The 23191-nt window shown below is 60.3% G+C and overlaps 1 protein-coding gene across 4 annotated transcripts; it reads left to right on the plus strand.

The window, feature by feature from the left end:
* Positions 1-14743: 14743 nt before the first annotated feature.
* Positions 14744-22293, plus strand: LOC127567116 (interferon regulatory factor 8-like). 4 transcript variants are annotated; one of them, XM_052009802.1, is made up of 10 exons: positions 14751-14909; positions 15014-15124; positions 16789-16973; positions 17150-17333; positions 18030-18142; positions 18484-18598; positions 18918-18980; positions 19581-19961; positions 20374-20489; positions 21337-22293. In XM_052009802.1, the coding sequence occupies exons 3-10, from the start codon at positions 16797-16799 to the stop codon at positions 21478-21480; spliced, it is 1293 nt and encodes a 430-aa protein (XP_051865762.1). In that variant the 5' UTR covers positions 14751-14909; positions 15014-15124; positions 16789-16796; the 3' UTR covers positions 21481-22293. The 4 variants fall into 4 exon arrangements, with proteins under 4 accessions (XP_051865764.1, XP_051865762.1, XP_051865765.1 ...); XM_052009805.1 differs by having other exon boundaries at positions 14793-14858; positions 14958-15124; XM_052009803.1 differs by having other exon boundaries at positions 14850-14868.
* Positions 22294-23191: the final 898 nt, after the last annotated feature.

Here is a 23191-nt window from a genome sequence, read left to right on the forward strand (position 1 = left end):
TGGCTCGCTGGAGGTGAGGAGGAGAGGTTATCCAACTGGAGCATCTCATCCAATTGTATCTCGTCCTCGTCAGGAGAGTCCAGAACCAGAGGGCCCGGTCAGTCTGAGAAAAGCTGAAGAACTTCTTCCCTCGGACGGTTGTGAGTCTTTGCAACTCTTCGCCACGGAGTCCTGGTGTGTATTTAAGGCCGGGATAGTCAGTCGAATTTACTGTCATCTGCACAAGTCATGTGTGCACGGGGGCAGTGAGGAACTTGCAGCAGTGTCACAGGTACAGAGCGTCAGATACACAAGAAAACCATAAATTTTACATATTATATGCAATTTTGCAAGAAGAAAGCACAATTGGAACAAGAAACAGTCCCATTTCAGTGCAAGTGGTCATAGTGTTGCTGCACTGAGGTAGCGATTGGGGTCGTGCAGATTGGTTCAAGAACCGAATGGTTTGAAGGGAAGTCGCTGTTCCTGAACCCGGTGGTGTGGGGACTTCAGGCTTCTGTACCCCGATGAGAGCTGCGAGAAGACGGCACGGCCCCGATGGTGGGGATCTTTGATGGTGGACGTTGCCTTCTTGAGGCAGCGTCTCCTGTAGATACCACCGATTGTGGGGAGGGATGTACCCGTGATGTATTGGGCTGAGCCCACCACTGCCTGCAGCATCTTGCGTACCTGTGCATTCGAATTGCCGTCCCAGGCCATGAGGCAACCAGTCAGGACACTTCCAACAGTACTTCTGTGTTGGTATTGGTTTACTATTGTCACTGTACCGAGGTCCAGTGAAAAACTTGTCTTACAAACGGATCGTACAGGTCAATTCATTACACAGTGCAGTTACATTGAGTCAGTACAGAGTGCATTGAGGTAGTGCAGGTAAAAACAATAACAGTACAGAGTAAAGTGTCACAGCTACAGAGAAAGTGCAGTGCAATAACGTGCAAGGTCACAACAAGGTAGATCATGAGGTCAGAGCCCATCTCATCGTATAAGGGAACCGTTCAATAGTCTTATCACAGTGGGGTAGAAGCTGTCCTTGAGCCTGGTGGTACGTGCCCTCAGGGTCCTGTATCTTCTACCCGATGGGAGAGGGGAGAAGAGAGAATGTCCCGGGTGGGTGGGGTCTTTGATTATGCCGGCTGCTACACCAAGGCGGCGAGAGGTAAAGACAAGAGTCCAAGGAGAGGAGGCTGGTGTCTGTGATGCGCTGGGCTGTGTCCACAACTCTCTGCAGCTTCTTGGAGTGTTCAGTGACATTTCCGAACTTCCTTAACCTTCTAAGAAAGTCAGGTCGCTGGCGCGCCTTCCTTGTGACTGCATCGATGTGCTGGGACCAGGGCAGGTCGTCTGATACGTTAACGCCCAGGAATTTGTGTTTCTGAGCATGGAGAGAACCAAGATTTGAAAGGAAAGAGGTCAAGCCCAGTGGAGCTGTGTGTGGGGAAGTGCAGGGTGATGCACTTGGGCAAGGGAAATCAACTGGGGGATTATTACCTGATGGGAGAGGCTGCCAGTGAGTGACGTTGTCGGTGTTCAAGTGCGTGAACCGCAAAGGGTTATCGGGCAGGTCCAGTGAGTCATGAGGATTGCAGTTTTTTTTCTTTGCTCCAAAGAAGACTTTTTCCCAAGGGCAACAATTTAATTAATTTACATAAAATAGCCATTTAATTAATAGCCGTTGCACGGGAAGGCTGAGGAGAGGGTGCAGAAGAGGTTCGCCAGGATGCTGCCTGGATTAGAGACCATGAGCTACAAGGAGAGGTCGGACAAACTTGGGTTGTTCTCTCCGGAGCGGCAGAGGCTGAGGGCAGAGACCTGGTGGAAGGTTATAAAGTTATGAGAGGCCGAGATAGGCAGCTGGTATCTCTTCCCCCAGGTTCAAAATGTACGAGGTGTACAAGACGATACGGGGCACAGATCGAGCGGACAGTCAGAGACTTTTCCCCAGGGCGACAATGGCTAACACGAGGGGGCATCATTTTAAGGTAACTGGAGGAAGGTATAAGGGGGATGTCAGGGGTAAGTTTTTTTTACGCAGAGAGTGGTGGATGCTTGGAACGCACTGCCGGCAGAGGTTGTGGGCGCAGATACATTAGGGACGTTTAAGAGACTCTTAGGTAGGCACATGAATGGGGGATGATGTGGGAGCGAAGGGTTAGATAGATCTTAGAGCAGGATAAAATGTCGGCACAACATTGTGGGCCGAAGGGCCTGTACTGTGCTGTAATGTTCTATGTTCTATGTGGTGGAATTGAATTTAGGAGCCGAGAGGTATTGTTGCTGCTATATAGGACCCTGGTCAGACCCCGCTTGGAGTACTGTGCTCAGTTCTGGTCGCCTCACTACAGGAAGGATGTGGAAGCCATAGACAGGGTGCAGAGGAGATTTACAAGGATGCTGCCTGGATTGGGGAGCATGCCTTATGAAAGCAGGTTGAGGGAACTCGGCCTTTTCTCCTTGGAGCGACGGAGGATGAGGGGGGACCTGATAGAGGTGTATAAGGTGACGAGAGGCATTGATCGTGTGGATAGTCAGAGGCTTTTCCCCAGGGCTGAAATGGTGGCCACAAGAGGACACAGGTTTAAGGTGCTGGGGAGCAGGTACAGAGGAGATGTCAGGGGTAAGTTTTTTACTCAGAGAGTGGTGAGTGTGTGGAATGGGCTGCCGGCAACGGTGGTGGAGGCGGGTACGATAGGGTCTCTTAAGAGACTGTTGGATCGGTACATGGAGCTGAGAAAAATAGAGGGCTGTGGATAAGCCTGGTAATTTCTAAGGTAGGGACATGTTCGGCACAGCTTTGTGGGCCAAAGGGCCTGAATTGTGCTGTAGGTTTTATGTTTCTATGAAGTACTGTCACCGTGGTACAGGGTCACACCAGGAGCCCAGCGCACGGTTTGGTTTCCCTTGTTTAAGGAGGAACGCAGTAATGGTGGCTGGATACTCCTGGGTTGTCCTGACAGGAACAGCTCAAGGAATTAGATCAGAAACCAGAGGTTCTGCGGATGCCGGATATCTGAGCAAGACACACACACACACACACCAAATGCTGGGGGATCTCAGCCGGTCAGGCAGCATCTGCGCAGGGAATCGGACAGTCGACGTTTCGGGTTGAGACCCTTCAGGACCAGTGTTCTCTGGAGTTTGGAAGACCGAGTTAAGATCTAGGAGCAGAATGAGGCCGTTTGGCCCATCGAGTTCAACAGCGGCAGGCTGGTTTTCCCTCCCAACCCCATTCTCCCCGCAACCTTTAACCCCCTTGACCGATCAAGAGCCCATCAATCTCTGCCTTAAAGACTTGGCCTCCACTGCCCTCTGTGGCAACACCCACACACCCCTCACCGTGACACCGACACACCCCTCACCGTGACACCGACACACCCCTCACTGTGACACCGACACACCCCTCACTGTGATACTGACACACCCCTCACCGATACCCCACACCGTGACTGACACACCCCCACACCCCTCACCGTGACACCGACACACCCCTCACCGTGACACCGACACACCCCTCACCGATACCCCACACCGTGACACTGACACACCCCCACACCCCTCACCGTGACACCCACACACCCCTCACCGTGACACCGACACACCCCTCACCGATACCCCACACCGTGACACTGACACACCCCCACACCCCTCACCGTGACACCCACACACCCCTCACCCCTCACCGTGACACCCACACACCCCTCACCGTGACACCGACACACCCCTCACCGTGACACCGACACACCCCTCACCGATACCCCACACCGTGACACTGACACACCCCCACACCCCTCACCGTGACACCCACACACCCCTCACCGTGACACCCACACACCCCTCACCGTGACACCGACACACCCCTCACTGTGATACTGACACACCCCTCACCGATACCCCACACCGTGACTGACACACCCCCACACCCCTCACCGTGACACCGACACACCCCTCACTGTGATACTGACACACCCCTCACCGATACCCCACACCGTGACTGACACACCCCCACACCCCTCACCGTGACACCCACACACCCCTCACCGATACCCCACACCGTGACTGACACACCCCCACACCCCTCACCGTGACACCCACACACCCCTCACCGTGACACCGACACACCCCTCACCGTGACACCGACACACCCCTCACTGTGATACTGACACACCCCTCACCGATACCCCACACCGTGACTGACACACCCCCACACCCCTCACCGTGACACCGACACACCCCTCACCGTGACACCGACACACCCCTCACCGATACCCCACACCGTGACTGACACACCCCCACACCCCTCACCGTGACACCCACACACCCCTCACCGTGACACCGACACACCCCTCACCGTGACACCGACACACCCCTCACTGTGATACTGACACACCCCTCACCGATACCCCACACCGTGACTGACACACCCCCACACCCCTCACCGTGACACCGACACACCCCTCACTGTGATACTGACACACCCCTCACCGATACCCCACACCGTGACTGACACACCCCCACACCCCTCACCGTGACACCCACACACCCCTCACCGATACCCCACACCGTGACTGACACACCCCCACACCCCTCACCGTGACACCGACACACCCCTCACCGTGACACCGACACACCCCTCACCGATACCCCACACCGTGACACTGACACACCCCCACACCCCTCACCGTGACACCCACACACCCCTCACCGTGACACCCACACACCCCTCACCGTGACACTGACACACCCCTCACCGTGACACCGACACACCCCTCACCGATACCCCACACCGTGACACTGACACACCCCCACACCCCTCACCGTGACACCCACACACCCCTCACCGTGACACCCACACACCCCTCACCGTGACACCGACACACCCCTCACTGTGATACTGACACACCCCTCACCGATACCCCACACCGTGACTGACACACCCCCACACCCCTCACCGTGACACCGACACACCCCTCACTGTGATACTGACACACCCCTCACCGATACCCCACACCGTGACTGACACACCCCCACACCCCTCACCGTGACACCCACACACCCCTCACCGATACCCCACACCGTGACTGACACACCCCCACACCCCTCACCGTGACACCCACACACCCCTCACCGTGACACCGACACACCCCTCACCGTGATACTGACACACCCCTCACCGATACCCCACACCGTGACTGACACACCCCCACACCCCTCACCGTGACACCGACACACCCCTCACCGTGACACCGACACACCCCTCACCGATACCCCACACCGTGACTGACACACCCCCACACCCCTCACCGTGACACCCACACACCCCTCACCGTGACACCGACACACCCCTCACCGTGACACCGACACACCCCTCACCGATACCCCACACCGTGACACTGACACACCCCCACACCCCTCACCGTGACACCCACACACCCCTCACCGTGACACCCACACACCCCTCACCGTGACACCGACACACCCCTCACTGTGATACTGACACACCCCTCACCGATACCCCACACCGTGACTGACACACCCCCACACCCCTCACCGTGACACCGACACACCCCTCACTGTGATACTGACACACCCCTCACCGATACCCCACACCGTGACTGACACACCCCCACACCCCTCACCGTGACACCCACACACCCCTCACCGATACCCCACACCGTGACTGACACACCCCCACACCCCTCACCGTGACACCCACACACCCCTCACCGATACCCCACACCGTGACTGACACACCCCCACACCCCTCACCGTGACACCCACACACCCCTCACCGTGACACCGACACACCCCTCACCGTGACACCGACACACCCCTCACTGTGATACTGACACACCCCTCACCGATACCCCACACCGTGACTGACACACCCCCACACCCCTCACCGTGACACCGACACACCCCTCACTGTGATACTGACACACCCCTCACTGATACCCCACACCGTGACTGACACACCCCCACACCCCTCACCGTGACACCGACACACCCCTCACTGTGATACTGACACACCCCTCACTGATACCCCACACCGTGACTGACACACCCCCACACCCCTCACTGACACACCCCTCACCGTGACACCGACACACCCCTCACTGTGATACTGACACACCCCTCACTGATACCCCACACCGTGACACTGACACCCCCACACCCCTCACCGTGACACCGACACACCCCTCACTGACACACCCCTCGCCGTGACACCGACACACCCCACACCCAGAGGTGGCTGAGTTGCAGGGAACTTCCAATAGAAATCTCCGCTCTGAAGCAGCCACTGACCAGATTTCACAGTTTACCCTCTGTCACCCAGCGCCCTGTGTCACTGGCTGCAGCTCCGCAGCCTGAGTTACTGAACGTTGAGCTGGCAGGTTTGAAGCAGGACAGTTGTGTAAACAGTTCTATCTCCCTGACCGATCTCACCCGCGCTCTCTGTCTCTCTGCCAAGGTTTCAAGTCGGGGACAGACAGGCGGGGCGGGACACAGGCTTCCTAATCTTTAATCTCCAACTCCTCCCACCCACGAACCACAGGTGTCGGCGGCGGCAGCCCGGGCGGTTCTCCGGGGGAGAGAGAGAGGGAGGGAGAGGCGGAGGCTGGCATCGAACCCGGGGCTCTGGAGACCTGAGGGAGCCGCTCTAAAACCGAGCCGGCCCCAGCGGCTCCCCCCACCCTGTCTCTGCAGCGGGTCGGGACGCTGTGGGTGGGGATTCACGGGGTTCATGACTGACAGTCCCAAGACAGAAATATCTCTGGGTGACGGCAGTGTTGGACCTTGAGAGTGCGGTAAACAAGTCTATTTATAGTTCTCCTGTTTACGTGGCCACAGGTGTAAACAGAACTAGTGACAGCCCCGGGGACAGGATCAGACACGGGGCGAGGCTCCCCCCGCACCGTCCCGTCACACACTCCCGGGGACGGGGTCGGACACGGGGCGAGGCTCCCCCCGCACCGTCCCGTCACACACTCCCGGGGATAGGGTCGGACACAGGGCGAGGCTCCCCCCATGCTGTCCTGTCACACATTCCTGGGGATGGGGTCGGCCACAGGGAGAGGCTCGCCACTCCTGGGTCCAGTGTGATGAACCCTCGCTGCCTTCCCTTGGTGGCAAATTCATCCTCAGCCGAGGGAGGGAGTGGATAAAATTGCGGTAACAACCGCTAACTCGCCGACAGAATCGCAGAGACTACCTGCTCCTGCATTCAAATCCTCTCAGACTGAAGGTCAACACACCGTTTGGCTTCCTGTTTACTTGCCGAAACCTGTAGCTTGGACTTCAGTGAGTTATGCCCGGTGACCTTATGTCAACCAAACAAAACAGCAGGTCATTGACGTCAGGAAAGGGGGCAATGAACCTGTCTACATCAACGGTGCTGAGGTCGAGAGGGTTGAGAGCTTCAAGTTCCTGGGAGTGAACATCACCAATAACCTGTCCTGGTCAAATCACATAGACGTCAAGGGCAAGAAAGCTCACCAGCACCTCTACTTCCTCAGGAGGCTAAAGAAATTCGGTTTGTCCCCTGTGACTCTCACTAACTTTTAGCGATGCACCATAGAAAGCATCCTATCCGGATGCATCACGGTTTGGTACGGCAACTGCTCTGCCCAGGACCGCAAGAAACCGCAGAGAGTTGTGGACACAGCCCAGCGCGTCACGGACACCAGCCTCCCCTCCACGGTCTCTGTACCTCTCGCTGCTTTGGTGAAGCAGCCGGCATAAAAGACCCCACCCGCCCGGGACATTCTGTCTTCTCGCCTCCTGATCGTCACCACGACCAAAATCTCTCAGCGTTGAACAAGTAATCTCCCGGCCCAGTCACACAGCGCAGAGACAGGCCCTTCGGCCCAACTGGTCCACGCTGACCAAGATTCCCATCTACGCTGGCCCCATTTGCCCACGTTTGGCCCATATCCCTCTGAACCTTTCCGATCCATGTAACTTGTCCAGGAACCTTTGAAATGCTGTTATTGGAGGAAGGTATAAGGGGGATGTCAGGGGTAAGTTTTTTTTACACAGAGAGTGGTGGGTGTGTGGAACGCACTGCCGGCAGAGGTTGTGGGCGCAGATACATTAGGGATATTGAAGAAACTCTTAGATAGACACATGAATGATAGAGAAATGGGGGGGCTATGTGGGAGGGAAGGGTTAGATAGATCTTCGAGCAGGATAAAATGTCGGCACAACATCGTGGGCCAAAGGGCCTGTACTGTGCTGTAGTGCTCGATGGTCTATAATGTACCACTTCCTCTGGCAGCTCATTCCATACACAGACCACCCGCTGGGTGAAAAAGTTGCCCCTCAGGTTCCTGTTAAATCTGTCACCTTGAACTGACGCCCTCTGGTTCTTGATTCGTCAACCCTGGGGGGAAAAGATCTGTGCGCATTCGGCCGGTCGACGCCCATCATGACTTTATGCACCTCTATAAGGTCACCTACCCCTCCAAAGAATGAAGTCTCAACCTCTCTCCCACAACTCGGTCCCTCGAGTCCTGGCAACATCCTGGCAAATCTCCCCTTCCACCCCTTTCCGGCTTCGATGGCACCTTCCCCATCGACGGAAGACGATATTCCAAGTGCGGCCTCACCAGGGGCCACGTGGCCTCCCGACTTCCGTTCTCGGCGCCCCGCCGACGAGGGCCAGCGCTCCGAAAGCCGCCCTGGCCACCCTGCCCACCCGCGACGCCACTCTGGGGGGGGGGGGGGGCGGGGGAAGCCGCATAGCTCGGTCCTCCTCGGCCCCTCCGTCCTGAAACACTCCCTGCTTTGTTGTCACGTCCTTGCGCAGTGGTTTCCGTCTGCCGTGTTCTGCCCCCTTCACCCTCTCTCTCCTCCCCCCCTCATGCCAACCCCCCCCCCCCGCCCCACGGTACACTCAGCAAACTTGGAAGGATGATCACCTTGGCCAATTCCCTGATTATAGACTGTGAAACATAGAAACATAGAAAACCTACAGCACAATTCAGGCCCTTCAGCCCACAAAGCTGTGCTGAACATGCCCTTACCTTAGAAATTACTAGGCTCACCCACAGCCCTCTATTTGTCCCTGCTCCATGTACCGATCCAACAGTCTCTTAAGAGACCCTATCGTACCCGCCTCCACCACCGTTGCCGGCAGCCCGTTCCACACACTCACCACTCTCTGAGTAAAAAACTTACCCCTGACATCTCCTCTGTACCTACTCCCCAGCACCTTAAACCTGTGTCCTCTTGTGGCCACCATTTCAGCCCTGGGGAAAAGCCTCTGACTATCCACACGATCCATGCCTCTCATCACCTTATACACCTCTATCAGGTCCCCCCCTCGTCCTCCGTCGCTCCAAGGAGAAAAGGCCGAGTTCCCTCAACCTGCTTTCATAAGGCATGCCCCCCAATCCAGGCAGTATCCTTGTAAATCTCCTCTGCACCCTCTCTATGGCTTCCATATCCTTCCTGTAGCGAGGCCCAGGCACCCACTGCTGTGGGGACCCTGTTGTGAAACAGATTTGGGGTCTCGAAGCACAAGGACTCTGAACACAGTCTTAGACATAAGTTATTTATTTACAAAGACACGCAGGGAAAAGGTAACGGGGCAACACAAACACACACACACACCCACACACAAAACGAACTGGGTACAGACAAGGAAAAGCAATACAATACCCGCCACCCTTTGGCTCAGTGCAGGCACGGTCTACGCTACCAGGAATACTAACTTAGATCGCTCCTAACCCTGTTGAAGTGCACACCTCACCAACGGTCTCTCCAGCATCGTTCCTCAGAGCAATTAAAGAGAACAAATCGGGCACATGTGGCACTCTTTATAGCGCTGGAGGGCTGGGGGTGGGGTCCAGCCCAGGTAATTTAAAAAGGTCAATGACCCGCAGCCAGGTACAAAGGTGCTTAAAGGGGCCAATGGGCAGGTGTGCGCCGATGGGTGGGGCGGGGCCAGACCTTGATTGGCAGTGGTGTGTCTTTCGACCAGGTAGTGGGCAGTGCTGTCATGTGACAGCCCCGACCCTCCACTATACAGACCCCCACCCTCCATCCTGGGGGGGGGGGGGGTTGCCCATTCCCCGCTCCTTGCTGTCCTGTGACCAGTGCCCTGCGTTTTCCTCAATTCTGTGCATTCCGACCTGCTCGAACGGCTTCTCAAAAGCCTCATGAAAATCCGAAGACGCCACACGACGGCGGCTTCGTCCAGCCGGGCTGATCACCTCCTCGGCGCGCTTCCGTATGGGATTTTCCTATCTTCGACCGGCGCCGACTCTGCGCAGTCCCGTGACACGCCCTTCCCAATGGATTCCAACATCCGCCGTGGTTTCTCCTCCAGGAGGAGGGGAAAGTCAAACTCGAGGTGATTGTCACCTGCGCAAGACCACGTCTGCACGGGGGCAGTGAAAAGCTTACTTGTGGCAGCGCCACAGGCACAGACCATCGTAGGAATGGGTAGAGGGAGGGAAGGAGGGGAGGAAGCCATGGGGTTATAGAGCACAAAGCAGGCCCTTCGGCCCAACTCGTCCCTGCTGTCCAAGGTGCCTACCTGAGCCTGTCGCATTTGCCTGCATTTGGCCCGTATCCCTCTACACTTTCCCTGCCCATGTACCTGTCCAAACGTCTTTCAAGCATTGGAGCTATCCCCGCCTCTGCCACCTCGTCCCACAGACGCACCGCCCCCTGTGTGGGAAAATTGCCCCTCGGGACCCCTTTAAAATAAGATCTTTATTGGTCACACATACATCGAGACACACAGTGAAATGCATCTTTTTGCGTAGAGTGTTCTGGGGGCAGCCCACAAGTGTCGCCACACTTCCGGCGCCAACATAGCATGCCCACAACTTCCCAACCCGTACGTCTTTGGAATGTGGGAGGAAACCGGAGCACCCGGAGGAAACCCATGCAGACACACGGGGAGAACGTACAAACTCCTAGCAGGCAGCGGCGGGAATTGAACCCAGGTCGCTGGCGCTGTAATGGCGTTACGCTAACTGCTACACTCACCTTAAACCCGTGCCCTCTGGTTTTAGACTCCCCGACCCCCGGGGGAGACAGATGGTGACCGTCTGCCTTATCTACGCCCCTTGAGGTTTTGTAAACCTCCATCAGCTCATCCCTCAGCCTCCAGGGAGGGAGAGAGGGAAGGGGGGGGAGAGAGAGAGACGGGAGGACGGGCTCCATGTGACTTCTTGCCCTCCCTGGTTCAAGAGGTCAAGGCCCCCTGGGAGCCCGGGGCAAGTTGGCAAACTGGACCCGAACTCGGCTCGGCAGTAGGGGATGGAGGGTGATGGGAGAGGTTTTTGGGAGTAGATGCCAGCGGTGTGGGTGGGTGCTGGGACCCTTGCTGTCGGGGTGACGCACTGGGATGTGGGTGCGATCAGTAACCTGGGGGGGACGGCACGGAGATCGGTGGAGCAGTGGGCAGCGTGGACTTCGGCTGCGGGGAGATAGCGAGGTGTCAGTGAAATTGCAGGTGGAGCTTAATCCAGGCAAATGGGAGGTGAGGCCTGTTCGGACCTTGGTGTACAGGGGTAGGACATACACCATGACTGTCAGGTCCCAGGGAGTACTGAGGAACAGAGGGACCTTGGTGTACAGGGGTGGGACATACACCATGAAGGTGGGGTCCCAGGGAGTACTGAGGAACAGAGGGACCTTGGTGTACAGGGGTAGGACATACACCATGACTGTCAGGTCCCAGGGAGTACTGAGGGACAGAGGGACCTTGGTGTACAGGGGTAGGACACACACCGTGAATGTAGGGTCCCAGGGAGTACTCAGGAACAGAAGGACCTTGGTGTACAGGGGTAGGACACACACCGTGAACGTAGGGTCCTTGGGAGACTTACGTTGCAGTTGTACAAGTCGTTAGTGAGGCTGCACTTGGAGCACTGTGTACAGTGTTGGTCACCCTGTTATAGGAAAGTCGTGGTTAAGCTGGAAAGAGTACGGAGAGGATGTTGCCAGGACTAGAGGGCCTGAGTTACAGGGAGAGGTTGGCCAGGCTAGGTCTCCATCCCCTCGAACGTGGGAGAATGAGGGGCAACCTTATAGAAATGTTCAAAGTTACGAGAAGCGTAGATAAGGCGGACACTAACCGTCTTTTCCCCTCGGTAGGGGAGTCCAAAACTAGGGGGCAGAGGTTTAGGGTGAGAGAGGAAAGATTTAAAAGGCACCTCAGGGACAACTTTTTTCACGCAGAGGTGGTGAGTATCTGGAACGAGCTGCCAGAGGAAGTGGTTGAGTCAGTGGTTGAGGGCGGCAGGTTTGTCCCCTTTGACACTCACCAACTTTTATCGAAAGCTTCCTATCTGGATGCATCACGGCTTGGTACGGCAACTGTTCTGCCCAGGACCGCAAGAAACTGCAGAGAGTTGTGGACAAAGCCCAGTGCATCACGGACACCAGCCTCCCCTCCTTGGACTCTGTCTTTACCTCTCGCTGCCTTGGTGAAGCAGCCAGCATAATCAAAGACCCCACCCACCCGGGACATTCTCTCTTTCCTCCTCTTCCAACAGGTAGAAGATACAGGAGCCTGAGGGCACGTCCCACCAGGCTCAAGGACAGCTACTACCCCACTGTGATAAGACTATTGAACGGTTCCCTTATACGATGACATGGACTCTGACCTCACGATCTACCTTGTTGTGACCTTGCACCTTATTGCACTGCACTTTCTCTGTAGCTGTGACACTTCACTCTGTACTGTTATTGTTTTTACCTGTACTACCTCAATGCACTCTGTACTAACTCAATGTAACTGCACTGTGTAATGAATTGACCTGTACGATTGGTAAGCAAGACATGTTTTTAACTGGACCTTGGTACAATAATAAACCAATACCAATACAACAGCATCATTGAAGAAGCACTTGGACAGGTACATGGAGGGGCAGGGCTTGGAGGAATATTGGCCGAACGCAGGAAATTGGGACGAGCTGGGTGTGCACCGTGGTCGGCATGGACTGGTTGGGCCAAAGGGCCTGTATCCATGCTGTATTGCTCTATGACTCAATTGAGGGACCTTGGTGTATGGGGGTGGGACATACACCGTGAATGTAGGGTCCCAGGGAGTACTGAGGAACAGAGGGACCTTGGTGTACAGGGGTGGGACATACACCATGACTGTAGTGTCCTAGGGAGTACTGAGGGACCTTGGTGCACAGGGTTTGGACATGCACCATGAATGTAGGCTCCCAGGGAGTACTGAGGAACAGAGGGACCTTGGTGTACGGGGGTAGGACATACACCATGAATGTAGGGCCCCAGGGAGTACCGAGGAACAGAGGGACCTTGCGTATGTCCATAGATCTTTGAAGGTGGTGTCACAGATTGACAAGTGGTTTAGAAGGTGGACAGGGTACGGGCCTTCAATCGTCGGGGCACTGATCACAGAAGGAGGGAGGTGATGCTCCAACTCTCTCCAACCTTGGTCAGACCTCAGCCACTGTGGCCAGTTCTGGTCACCACACTGCAGCAGGGATGCGACGGGACCAGAGAGGAGACTCACCAGGACATTGCCTGGGACGGAGTGTCCCAGGGATGAGGAGAGAGGCTGGGTCTTTCTCCTCAGAGAGGCCGAGGTTGATAAAACGATGAGGGGAACAGATGGACCTGACAGCGGGACACCTTTCCCCATAAGCAGAGGTGGATAAAACGAGAGGATGTAGGTTTAGGGTCAGGGGGAGGAGGTTTAGAGGGGATCTGAGGGGGACCTTCTCCCCCAACAGAGGGGCGAGTACCTGGGATACACTGTGGGAGACAACGGTGGAGGCGGGGTCACCCACGGCATTTCCGAAGCATTGAGAAAGGCACTTGTGTTGTCCAGGTACAGACAGAGCTCGGCCAAGGGCTGGGAGGTGGGATTCATGCACACCGGGCGATGTGGATGTGGTGGGTACAGTGTACCTACTGTGTGGCTCTATTACTCCCTCTGAGCTGCCTGACTCTGTGTGTGTGTGTGTGTGTGTGTGTGTGTGTGTGTGTGTGTGTGGGAGAGAGTGTGAGTGAGTGTGAGAGAGGGAGTGTGTGTGTTGTGAGTGTGTGTGTGTATGGGTGTGTGAGTGTGTGTGGGTGTGAGTGGGTGTATGGGTGTGTGTATATGGGTGGGTGTGAGTGTGTCTGGGTGTGTCTGGGTGGATGTGAGTGTATGGGTGTCAGTGGGTGTCTGTGTGTCTGGGCGTCAGTGGGTGTCAGTGGGTGGGTGTCACTGGGTGTCAGTGGGTGTCACTGGGTATCAGTGGGTGTCACTGGGTGGGTGTCAGTGGGTGGGTGTCAGTGGGTGTCACTGGGTGGGTGTCAGTGGGTGGGTGTCAGTGGGTGGGTGTCAGTGGGTGTCGCTGGGTGGGTGTCAGTGGGTGGGTGTCAGTGGGTGGGTGTCAGTGGGTGTCGCTGGGTGGGTGTCAGTGGGTGGGTGTCAATGGGTGTCGCTGGGTGGGTGTCAGTGGGTGGGTGTCAGTGGGTGGGTGTCACTGGGTGTCAGTGGGTGTCAGTAGGTGGGTGTCGCTGGGTGGGTGTCAGTGGGTGGGTGTCAATGGGTGTCGCTGGGTGGGTGTCAGTGGGTGGGTGTCAGTGGGTGGGTGTCACTGGGTGTCAGTGGGTGTCAGTGGGTGGGTGTCAGGGGGTGTCAGGGGGTGTCACTGGGTGTCACTGGGTCCGGCCGGGGCTCCGCTGCTCCCTCTGGCGGCGGCGGCGCCGGGTGACGGAGTTAGGGGATAGTCACGTGATTTCCCCGAAAGCCTGTGACCGGAGCCGAGTCTATAAACAGGAGCGGGGGCGGCGGCGGCGGCACTCGGAGCGGAGCCGGACCCGGAGCGGAGCCGGACCCGGAGCGGAGCCGGACCCGGAGCGGAGCCGGAGCAGGAGCAGGACCCGGAGCGGAGCCGGAGCCGGACCCGGAGCAGGAGCAGGACCCGGAGCCGGAGCCGGAGCCGGACCCGGAGCGGAGCCGGACCCGGAGCGGAGCCGGACCCGGAGCGGAGCCGGAGCGGAGCAGGACCCGGACCCGGAGCAGGAGCAGGACCCGGAGCCGGAGCCGGAGCCGGACCCAGAGTAGGATCCGGAGCCGGAGCGGCAGGAGCGGGACCCGGAGCAGGACCCGGAGCCGGAGCGGGGTCCGGGCACCAGCGCACAGGTACCGGGGCAGCGGGGGGGCAACTGATCGGGAGACCTGTCCGGCTGCGGGGGGGGGGGGGGTCGGCGGGACGGGCTGTCGGGGCGACAGTGGGGTTCACCCCCCCCCCCGCCCCACGTCTGCTGGGGATCGCGGCCCGTCCTGTACCCGGGGGAGTGGACCCTGCCCCTGCCCCCTGCCCAGCTCGCCCGCCGATCACCCCCTCCCTCCTTCCTCCCTATCACCCCCCTCCGTCCCTCTCTCCCTCCCTCCGTCCTTCCCACTCTCTCCCTCCCACCTCTCAGTCCCCTCCCCACTCCCTCCCCACTCCCTCCCCACTCCCTCCCCTCTCTCTCCCCTCTCTCTCACCACCCTCTCTCTCCTCTCCCCTCCCCTCCCCTCTCTCCCCTCCCCTCTCTCCCCTCCCCTCTCCCCTCCCCCTCTCTCCCCCCCCCTCACTCCCCTCCCCACTCTCCCCTCTCCCTCCCCTCTCCCTCCCCTCTCGCTCCCCTCTCGCTCCCCTCCCCTCTCTCCCCTCTCCCTCCCCTCCCCTCTCTCCCCTCTCCCTCCCCTCCGCCTCTCCCTCCCCTCTCTCTCTCCTCTCCCCCTCTCCCCCTCTTCCCCTCTTCCCCTCTTCCCCTCTTCCCCTCTCCCCCTCTTCCTCCCCTCCCTCCCTTCCCTCCCCTCTCCCTCCACTCCCTCCTCTCCCCCCTCCCCTCTCCCCAGTGGTTATTGAAGCTTTAATTCTTCTGCCTCAGTTATTGTCACTTCCGCACCACTTCTGTTCACAGGACGGTACATCGCCCCTCACTGGGGTCCGTGCTGTGTTCACCCCCCTCACTGGGGTCAGTGCTGTGTTCACCCCCCTCACTGGGGTCAATGCTGTGTTCACCCCCCTCACTGGGGTCACTGCTGTGTGTGTTCACCACCTCCCCCCCCCCCCCCCCCCCCACTGTCACTCTGGCAGCCTCAGGCAAACGAGGAACTGCACCGCGCCCCGCTGTCTGCCGTACTGATCTCAACCTGACGACACTTCCTCCTCCCTCCCCTCGTCGTCTTCCTCGTCCCCCTCACCCAGACCAACCCTCGGCTCCCCCCAAACCCTGCCTCCCTCATTTCCCTTCACCTCACTCTCCAAGACGACTGACCCTGGTCCCAGGTTCACTGACCTCTCACCCCCTGGGTTGGGTCAGTAGATGGTCTGATCTGGTTTCTGGGAGGGTTGGCGTCGGGGGTGGGGGGGTTGGGGTTGGTGGTCACACTTGGGTTCACAGGGGTCATCATCAGGGCAGTCAGGAAGGCCACACGGGGTGGTCGAAGTCACGGTGGGGTCAAGCGAGGTCGCGCTTTGGTCAGATGGGGTCGATGAGGTCGAGCTGGGATGAGGGAAAGGTCATTTCCTGGGCTCAGGGAGGTCGTGCCTGGGGTCGTTGAGGTCGCACTGGGGTCGTTGAGGTCACTTTGGGTGCGGCGGGGTTGCTGTGGGGTCACTTTGGGTTTGGTGGGGTCGGTGAGGTCACTTTGGGTGCGGCCGGGTCGCTGTGGAGTCGGTGAGGTCAAAGCCGTGTTGTCGTGGGGTCGAGGAGGTGCTGAGTGGGTCGGGAGATGGCAGGGGTGGAGTGCAGGGGCAGGGGGGTGTTTGGGCATGGCGACCCTTGACCCCCCCCTGCTCGCTGTTGCCCTAGGTCACGCCATGTCAGGCCGCCCGAGGTCGACCCGGAAGTTAAAACAATGGATGATAGAGCAGGTGGACGGCGGGCAGTGCCCCGGCCTGGTCTGGGAGGACCGCAAGCTCGGAATGTTCCGGATCCCCTGGAAGCACGCGGGCAAGCAGGACTACAGGCACGATGAGGACGCCGCCATCTTCAAGGTGACCCCCCACCCACCCCCCCCCCCACCCCCCGCCCTGTGTCCGACCCCGTCCCCGGGAGCGTGTGACGGGACGGTGCGGAGGGAGCCTCGCCCTGCGTCCGACCCTGTCCCCGGGAGTAACAGGGGACCCTGTCCGTGGTTAACGGGACGTCTCTCTCTTTCGCTCTGGGACAGGCGTGGGCCAAGTTTAAGGGGAAATACAAGGAGGGGGACAAGGTCGACCCCGCCAGCTGGAAGACGCGGATGAGGTGCGCGCTGAACAAGAGCAGTGAGTTCGAGGAAGTCCCGCAGAGGTCCCAGCTGGACATCTCCGAACCCTACAAAGTCTACCGGATCATCGAGGGCAACGGGGAGAAAAGTGAGTGTGGGGGCGGGGGTCAGGGGCAGATGGGGTCAGGATGTGAAGGGAGGCCAGGGTCAGGGGCCGTGGGGGAGGGGAGGCCGGGGTCAGATGGGGGGAGGTCGGTGGGGGGTAAGGGGAGGCTAGGCTCGGGGGTTGGGGGGGGAGGGGAGGCTGGGGTCAGGGTTGAGGAGGATGGGGTCAAGAGGGGAGGCTGTCGTTATTGGGTCAGGGGTATCGGTATTTCGGGAGTATCGGTGGGTCGAGAGGTTATTAACCGGTGGTCTCGGGGGTTGGGTGGTCTCTGGGGAGGGGGAGGGAACCTGGGACGGGGGGGGGGTGGTGGATGTCTCGGATCACAGAGGTGGGGTGTGTCTTGGGATGGGGGATGGTCTTGGGGATTGGGGGTGGTCTCGGCGGTGGGGAGGGGGTCTCGGAGGGACGGGTCTCTGGGGATGGTGGTCTTGGGGGTGGGGGAGCGGTTTTGGGGGTGGGGTCTCTCTGGGGGTGGGGTGGACAGGATGGGGGGTCTCTCTGGGGTTGGGGGTGGTCTCTTGGGGATGGGGGGGGTGGTCTCTGGGTTGGGGGAGGGTGTTGGGGAGGGGTCTTGGGGTTGGGGTTCCCGTGGCTGGTGGTGGTCTCGGGCGGGTGTCGCTGGGGTGGGGGGGTCTCTGGGGGCCGGAGACCGGGCTCTCACTGCCGTCCCTCCCACAGGAAAGGCGTCGCCGACGCTGAGCCTGGATTCGGTGAAGGTGAAGCAGGAGAAAGAACCGAGGGAGGACCGGTCAGGATCCACCTCCCCCGTCCTGCCCGGCAGTGGGCCCAAGGTGAGGGAGTGCGGGGGTGGAGGGAGGTGGGGGAGCGTCCCAGCAGGGGAGCAGCTCCCCGCTCACCGGTACCTGCAGGGGAGCGGCTCCCCGTTCCCCGGTCCCCCAGCAGGGGAGCGGCTCCCCGGTCCCCCAGCAGGGGAGCGGCTCCCCATTCCCCAATCACAGCAGGGGAGAGAATCCCGATCCCCAGCAAGGGAGCGGCTCCCCGGACCCGATCCCCAGCAGGGGAGAGAATCCTGATCCCAGCAGGGGAGCGGCTCCCCGTTCGCCAGTCCCCAGCAGGGGAGCGGCTCCCTGATCCCCGCAGGAAGAGTGACTCCCTGTCCCTTGCTCCCCAGGCAGAGGAGAACGACAGTGGCTGCGATCCCAGCTCTGGATCTGAGATGTCGGCGCAGGAGGATGGCTCCAACGAGAGCACATTACTTGGATGCAGCCTGAATCCCACCTTGGAAGGTAGGCTCCACTGGCACAGCGCTCTGGCCCACTGATGGGTTGCGGGGGGAGGGGAGGATCCCACCAGAGTGGGCCCCTGGCCATCGGGGACACTGTCCCGGGCCGACTCCCGGCCGTACCCACGGGGTAACCAGTCTCCTGGGCCTCACCCACGGGGTAACCGGGCTCCTGGGCCGTCCCCGGGTGTGAAGGGCGTTACCTCCTGCAGTGGCATCCCTCGGGTCCCGGCCCTGCCCGTGGCTGCGGTCTCTGGAGCGGGACGGTGGGGGACACACTGACGGGGAGCCGGGCCCTGACTCTGTCTCTCTCCTCCCACCAGCAGATTCGACCAACTACCTGATCAGCAACGTCGCTCCCATGTCGCCAAACATCGTGGAGACAGGTGGGTGTCCGGGGCCGGGACGTCCCGCAGGGTGGGTTGGGGGTGCTGGTGGGCGGGTGGGGACGTGGGGGTGAAGTTCAGTGTTACTCAGGCCACAGCCGGACCCGGTGATGGCCAGGACGTGGGTCTGACAACGATGTAGCTACATGGCGGTCTCAGTGTGCTGAGGGATGTCTTCGTCTAGACCCCGGGGATAGACCAGGCCCAACCAGGCCCCGGGGGTAGATCAGGCCCAACCAGGCCCCAGGGGCCTGCTGATACCCCCAGTGACCCCAGGGAAGGTCTCCCCCAAATCCTCTTCTTCACAAGCTGGGGGTGGGGGTAGAGAGAGAGAGGGAGGGAGGGGGGAAGGAGTTAGAGGGAGGAGTGAGAGGGAGAGATGGGGAGAGAGAGAGGGGCGCAGACAGAGAGGGGAACAGGTAGAGAGAGTGAAAGGGGGGAAGAGGTGGGGGTTAGAGAGGTGAGAGATGGGGAGGGGACCCGTCCTGTACTCTTCCGGGGTTTGGGGAGGACGAGAGGGGATCTCACTAAACCGCCCCATCTCTCCCTCACCCCCCCCTCACCCCCCCACCCCTTCACCGTCCCCTTGCCCGTCCGCAGAGCCCAACGCCATGTTCGTGTCCTTCCGGTACGGCAGCGTGGAGGTGAGCAGCGCGGTGACCCGGCACGGCTGCAAGATCTCGTCGGTGGTCCCCCGGCCAGGGGGCGAGTCGTCCTTCGGCTCCCAGGCCCTGGAGAAGCTGTGCTTCCCGCCCGCCTCCTGCGTCGGGGACCCCGTGAAGCGGCGCGCCACCGAGGAGCTGCTCTCCTTCCTGGAGCGCGGGCTGATGCTGGACAGCAACGCCCACGGGATCTTCGCACAGCGGCTGTGCCAGGGCCGCGTCTTCTGGACCGGCCCCGGGGCCTCCCAGCCGGGACGTCCCAACAAACTGGAGCGGGACAGGGTGGAGAAGCTGTTCGACCGCAACGTCTTTGAGGAGGGTGAGTAACTTGCCCACCCGCCCCCCCCCCCCAGGGGGGACCGGGGGGTGGTGGGGGGGCACCAGCGGGTTTCTCGGTTTGGGCTTGGTGGTTGTGGGTGGGTAGGTCAAGGGTCAGGGGGTCGGGGGTCAAGGTTTGTGTTCCAGGGGGTCGAGGATTGTGGTTGTGGGGGGGGGGTCAAAGACGGGTCGGGGGTCGCTGCTGAGGGTCAGAGGGAGTGGGTCAGGGATCAAAGATCGCGGCGGCGGAGTCAAGGGTTGCTTCTGAGGGTCAGAGGGAGTGGGTCAGGGGTGGTGGGGACGGACAGATCAAGCAGGGGCGGTCGGGGGGAGGTCAAGGGTCGCAGTCGGGAGGTCAGTTAGAGGGTCGGGGCTGGTGGTCCGTCTCCTAACGCGGCCTGTGACCCCTGCAGAGTTGGAGCGGTACCGGCAGGGTCTGGGGGTGCTGCCCCAGCACCAGGTGACCCTGTGCTTCGGCGAGGAGCTGAGCGACAGCGAGACCACCGACAAGAAGCTCATCACCGTGCAGGTAAGGGATCCGCCCGCCGGACCCTCCCCTCCGCTCCGGGATCCACTCTGGGATCCGCCTCGCACTGGGATCCGCCCCGCCCCGCTCCGCTCCGGGATCTCCTGCTCCATTCCAGGATCCGCTCCGCTCCACTCCGGAACCCCCTCCGCTCCGGGATCCATCCCGCTCCGCTCCGGGATCCCCTGCTCCATTCCAGGATCCGCTCCGCTCCGGAACCCCCTCCGCTCCGGGACCCGGCCCCGCTGCGCTCCGGGACCTACTCCACTCCAGGATCCGGCCCCACTCTGCTCCGGGGATCCTCCGCTCCATTCCAGGATCCGCTCCGCTCCGGGATCTACTCCACTCCGGGATCTGACCCCGCTCCGCTCCGGGATCTGCTCCACTCTGGGATCCACTCCGTTCCGGGATCCGCCCCGATCCCTTGACCCGGCCCCGCTCCGCCGCGGGATCCATATCCGCCCGACGCCGGGACCCATAACGCCCCTCGCTCCGTCCCCAGCAAACCCGCCCCCCCCCCCCCGCTACGCCCTCCCAGCGAGGACGAGATACATCTGCACCCCCCCCCCCCACCCCCCCAGAAGATCTGCAGCCCATCTCCCGGGGAGGGGTGGGGGGTGCAGAGAGACAACTGCATCCCGCACCCCCCCCCCCAGCAAACAGCTGGGAGCCCCGGCAACATCTGCACCGCTGCCCGATCAGCCCCTGGACGAACCTTCCCCGACACCCAACCTTTGGATTCCAGCCTCATGGACCCCACCCCCCCGAACCCCTGGGACCCCTCCCTCCGCTGTCCCGGGACCGCCGGCTCCGTCACGGCTGACCTCCGCTCTCTCTCCCCCCCACCCAGGTGCACCAGGTGGCCGCCAAGCGGCTGCTGGACCGGGAGCTGGAGATCCAGAACGCCTCCTTCCTCCTGCTGGAGCCTCTGACCGGAGCCAGCTTTAGCCATGCCCTGCAGCAGGCCGCCGACGGCCTCTTTGGCATCTCGTAGGGGTGGGGGGGGGGGGGCGCCCGTGCAGCTCCTGTGCCTGGACCCTGGGGGTGTGGGTGGGTGGGGGAAGGCGAGAGAGCGCCAACGTGGGTCCCTCTCAGCTGGGGCTTGGGCCTCATGGCCCCATTGGCCTCCTCCCCCCCCCCGCCCCCCCCCCCCCAACCAGACCTTGTTACAACCCACCCCCCGACCCCAGGTCTGGCCCTCGTCACCTCTGACCCCACTACCCCCCTCCCACCCAAAACCTGGGCCATTCCCCTCCCCTCCAGGCTCCAGAGGGGGAAGTGGGGGCAGAAGTTGGGACCAAGTGAGTGCCTTCTCCCCCTTTTTAAAAATAAAAGCCCCCCCCCGGGGTCTCCGTGCTGCCGGCCGGCACGTGGAGGAGAGGACGAGCTGGGCGGCTCTCGGGGGGAGAGAAGTTCAGGAGGTTGCCCCCCCCCGCACACATACACGCATGCTGAGCCTGACCTCTCGCGCCTGCCCCACCCCTCCCGGGACAGGAGGGCTCGACTGGCCGAGTCCACCCCGTTTCGTCCACCACCCCCCCCCCCCCCCCCCCCCCCCAACAGCCAACGACCTGTGAGATTTGGGTCCAAACCCTCTCCTAGGGGGTCGGGAACTCCCGGCGACCGGATCACATCCCCGGGGGTCGATCCGCGCCATTCTCCTGAGGTTACCCCCTGACCTCCCTGCCCCCTCCCCCACTCGCCTCATGTTTGTGTGTGTGTGTGTGTGTGTTGTGTGTGTGTGTGGGGTTGGAGGGGGGTCATTTGGGGGACCGGGGCGGTTGTATAATAATGTGAAGCCTGTAATCTCTCTGTAATCCCGTCTGCTGCTTTGTAATAAATATTAAAGGACCATTGGATCTTTCTCTGCCTTTTCCTGGCACAGTGTCCGGGTCCCCACCCCACCCCTCATCTCCCTCACCCTCCGGGTCAGTGACCCCCCCCCCCCCCACCCCCCAACCTTGTGGGGAGGGTTTTGGATTCCTGAGCTCTCCTGCCAAGCCCCTATGCACGGACGTACACGTGCATCTGTACACGTGCGTGTAAGCACATGGGCGTGTAGACACGTGCTCCTATCCACATCGAAACATACTTGCGTGAGCGTGCACGCATTCAATCCCACACGTGTGCACGCACACACGTGGGATGTACGTGTAGACAGAAGGGCACGCATGCTTGTGATAGAAACGTACAGCAGGGACGCCTTAATCGAGGCATGTGGCCTGGGTGTTCAGAGATTTATCAGTCACGTCTACATCGAGACACGCAGTGAAATGCATCTTTTGCGTAGAGTGTTCTGGGGGCAGCCTGCAAGTGTCGCCGCGCTTCCGGCGCCAACATAGCATGCCCACAACTTCCTAACCCGTACGTCTGGAATGTGGGAGGAAACCGGAGCACCCGGAGGAAACCCACGCAGACACGGGGAGAGAGAACGTACAAAACTCCTTCCAGACAGTGGCCGGAATTGAACCCGGGTCGCTGGCGCAGTAACAGCGTCGCGCTAACCGCTACACTGTCGTGGTAGATGATTTTGGGGGGTGGGGGAAGACGGAGAGATGGAGGGGGGGTAGGAGGGAGATGGGGGGAGGGGGGGGTGGGAGAGAGAGATGGGGAGGGGGAGTAGGAGGGGGTAGGAGGGAGATGGAAGAGGGAGTGAGAGGGAGTGAGAGGGAGGGGGGAGTAGGAGGGGGAGGGAGTAGGAGTGA

This window comes from Pristis pectinata, unplaced genomic scaffold (assembly GCF_009764475.1).
Source record: "Pristis pectinata isolate sPriPec2 unplaced genomic scaffold, sPriPec2.1.pri scaffold_120_arrow_ctg1, whole genome shotgun sequence".
NCBI classification, from domain to species: domain Eukaryota; kingdom Metazoa; phylum Chordata; class Chondrichthyes; order Rhinopristiformes; family Pristidae; genus Pristis; species Pristis pectinata.

Bases quoted from the DNA above. Each gene is read 5' to 3' on its own strand.
- LOC127567116 (XM_052009802.1), top strand. From the start codon at position 16,797: ATGTCAGGCCGCCCGAGGTCGACCCGGAAGTTAAAACAATGGATGATA. The intron at 16,974-17,149 runs GTGACCCCCCAC...GCTCTGGGACAG, and splicing joins AGGACGCCGCCATCTTCAAG to GCGTGGGCCAAGTTTAAGGG. The intron at 18,981-19,580 runs GTGGGTGTCCGG...GCCCGTCCGCAG, and splicing joins GCCAAACATCGTGGAGACAG to AGCCCAACGCCATGTTCGTG.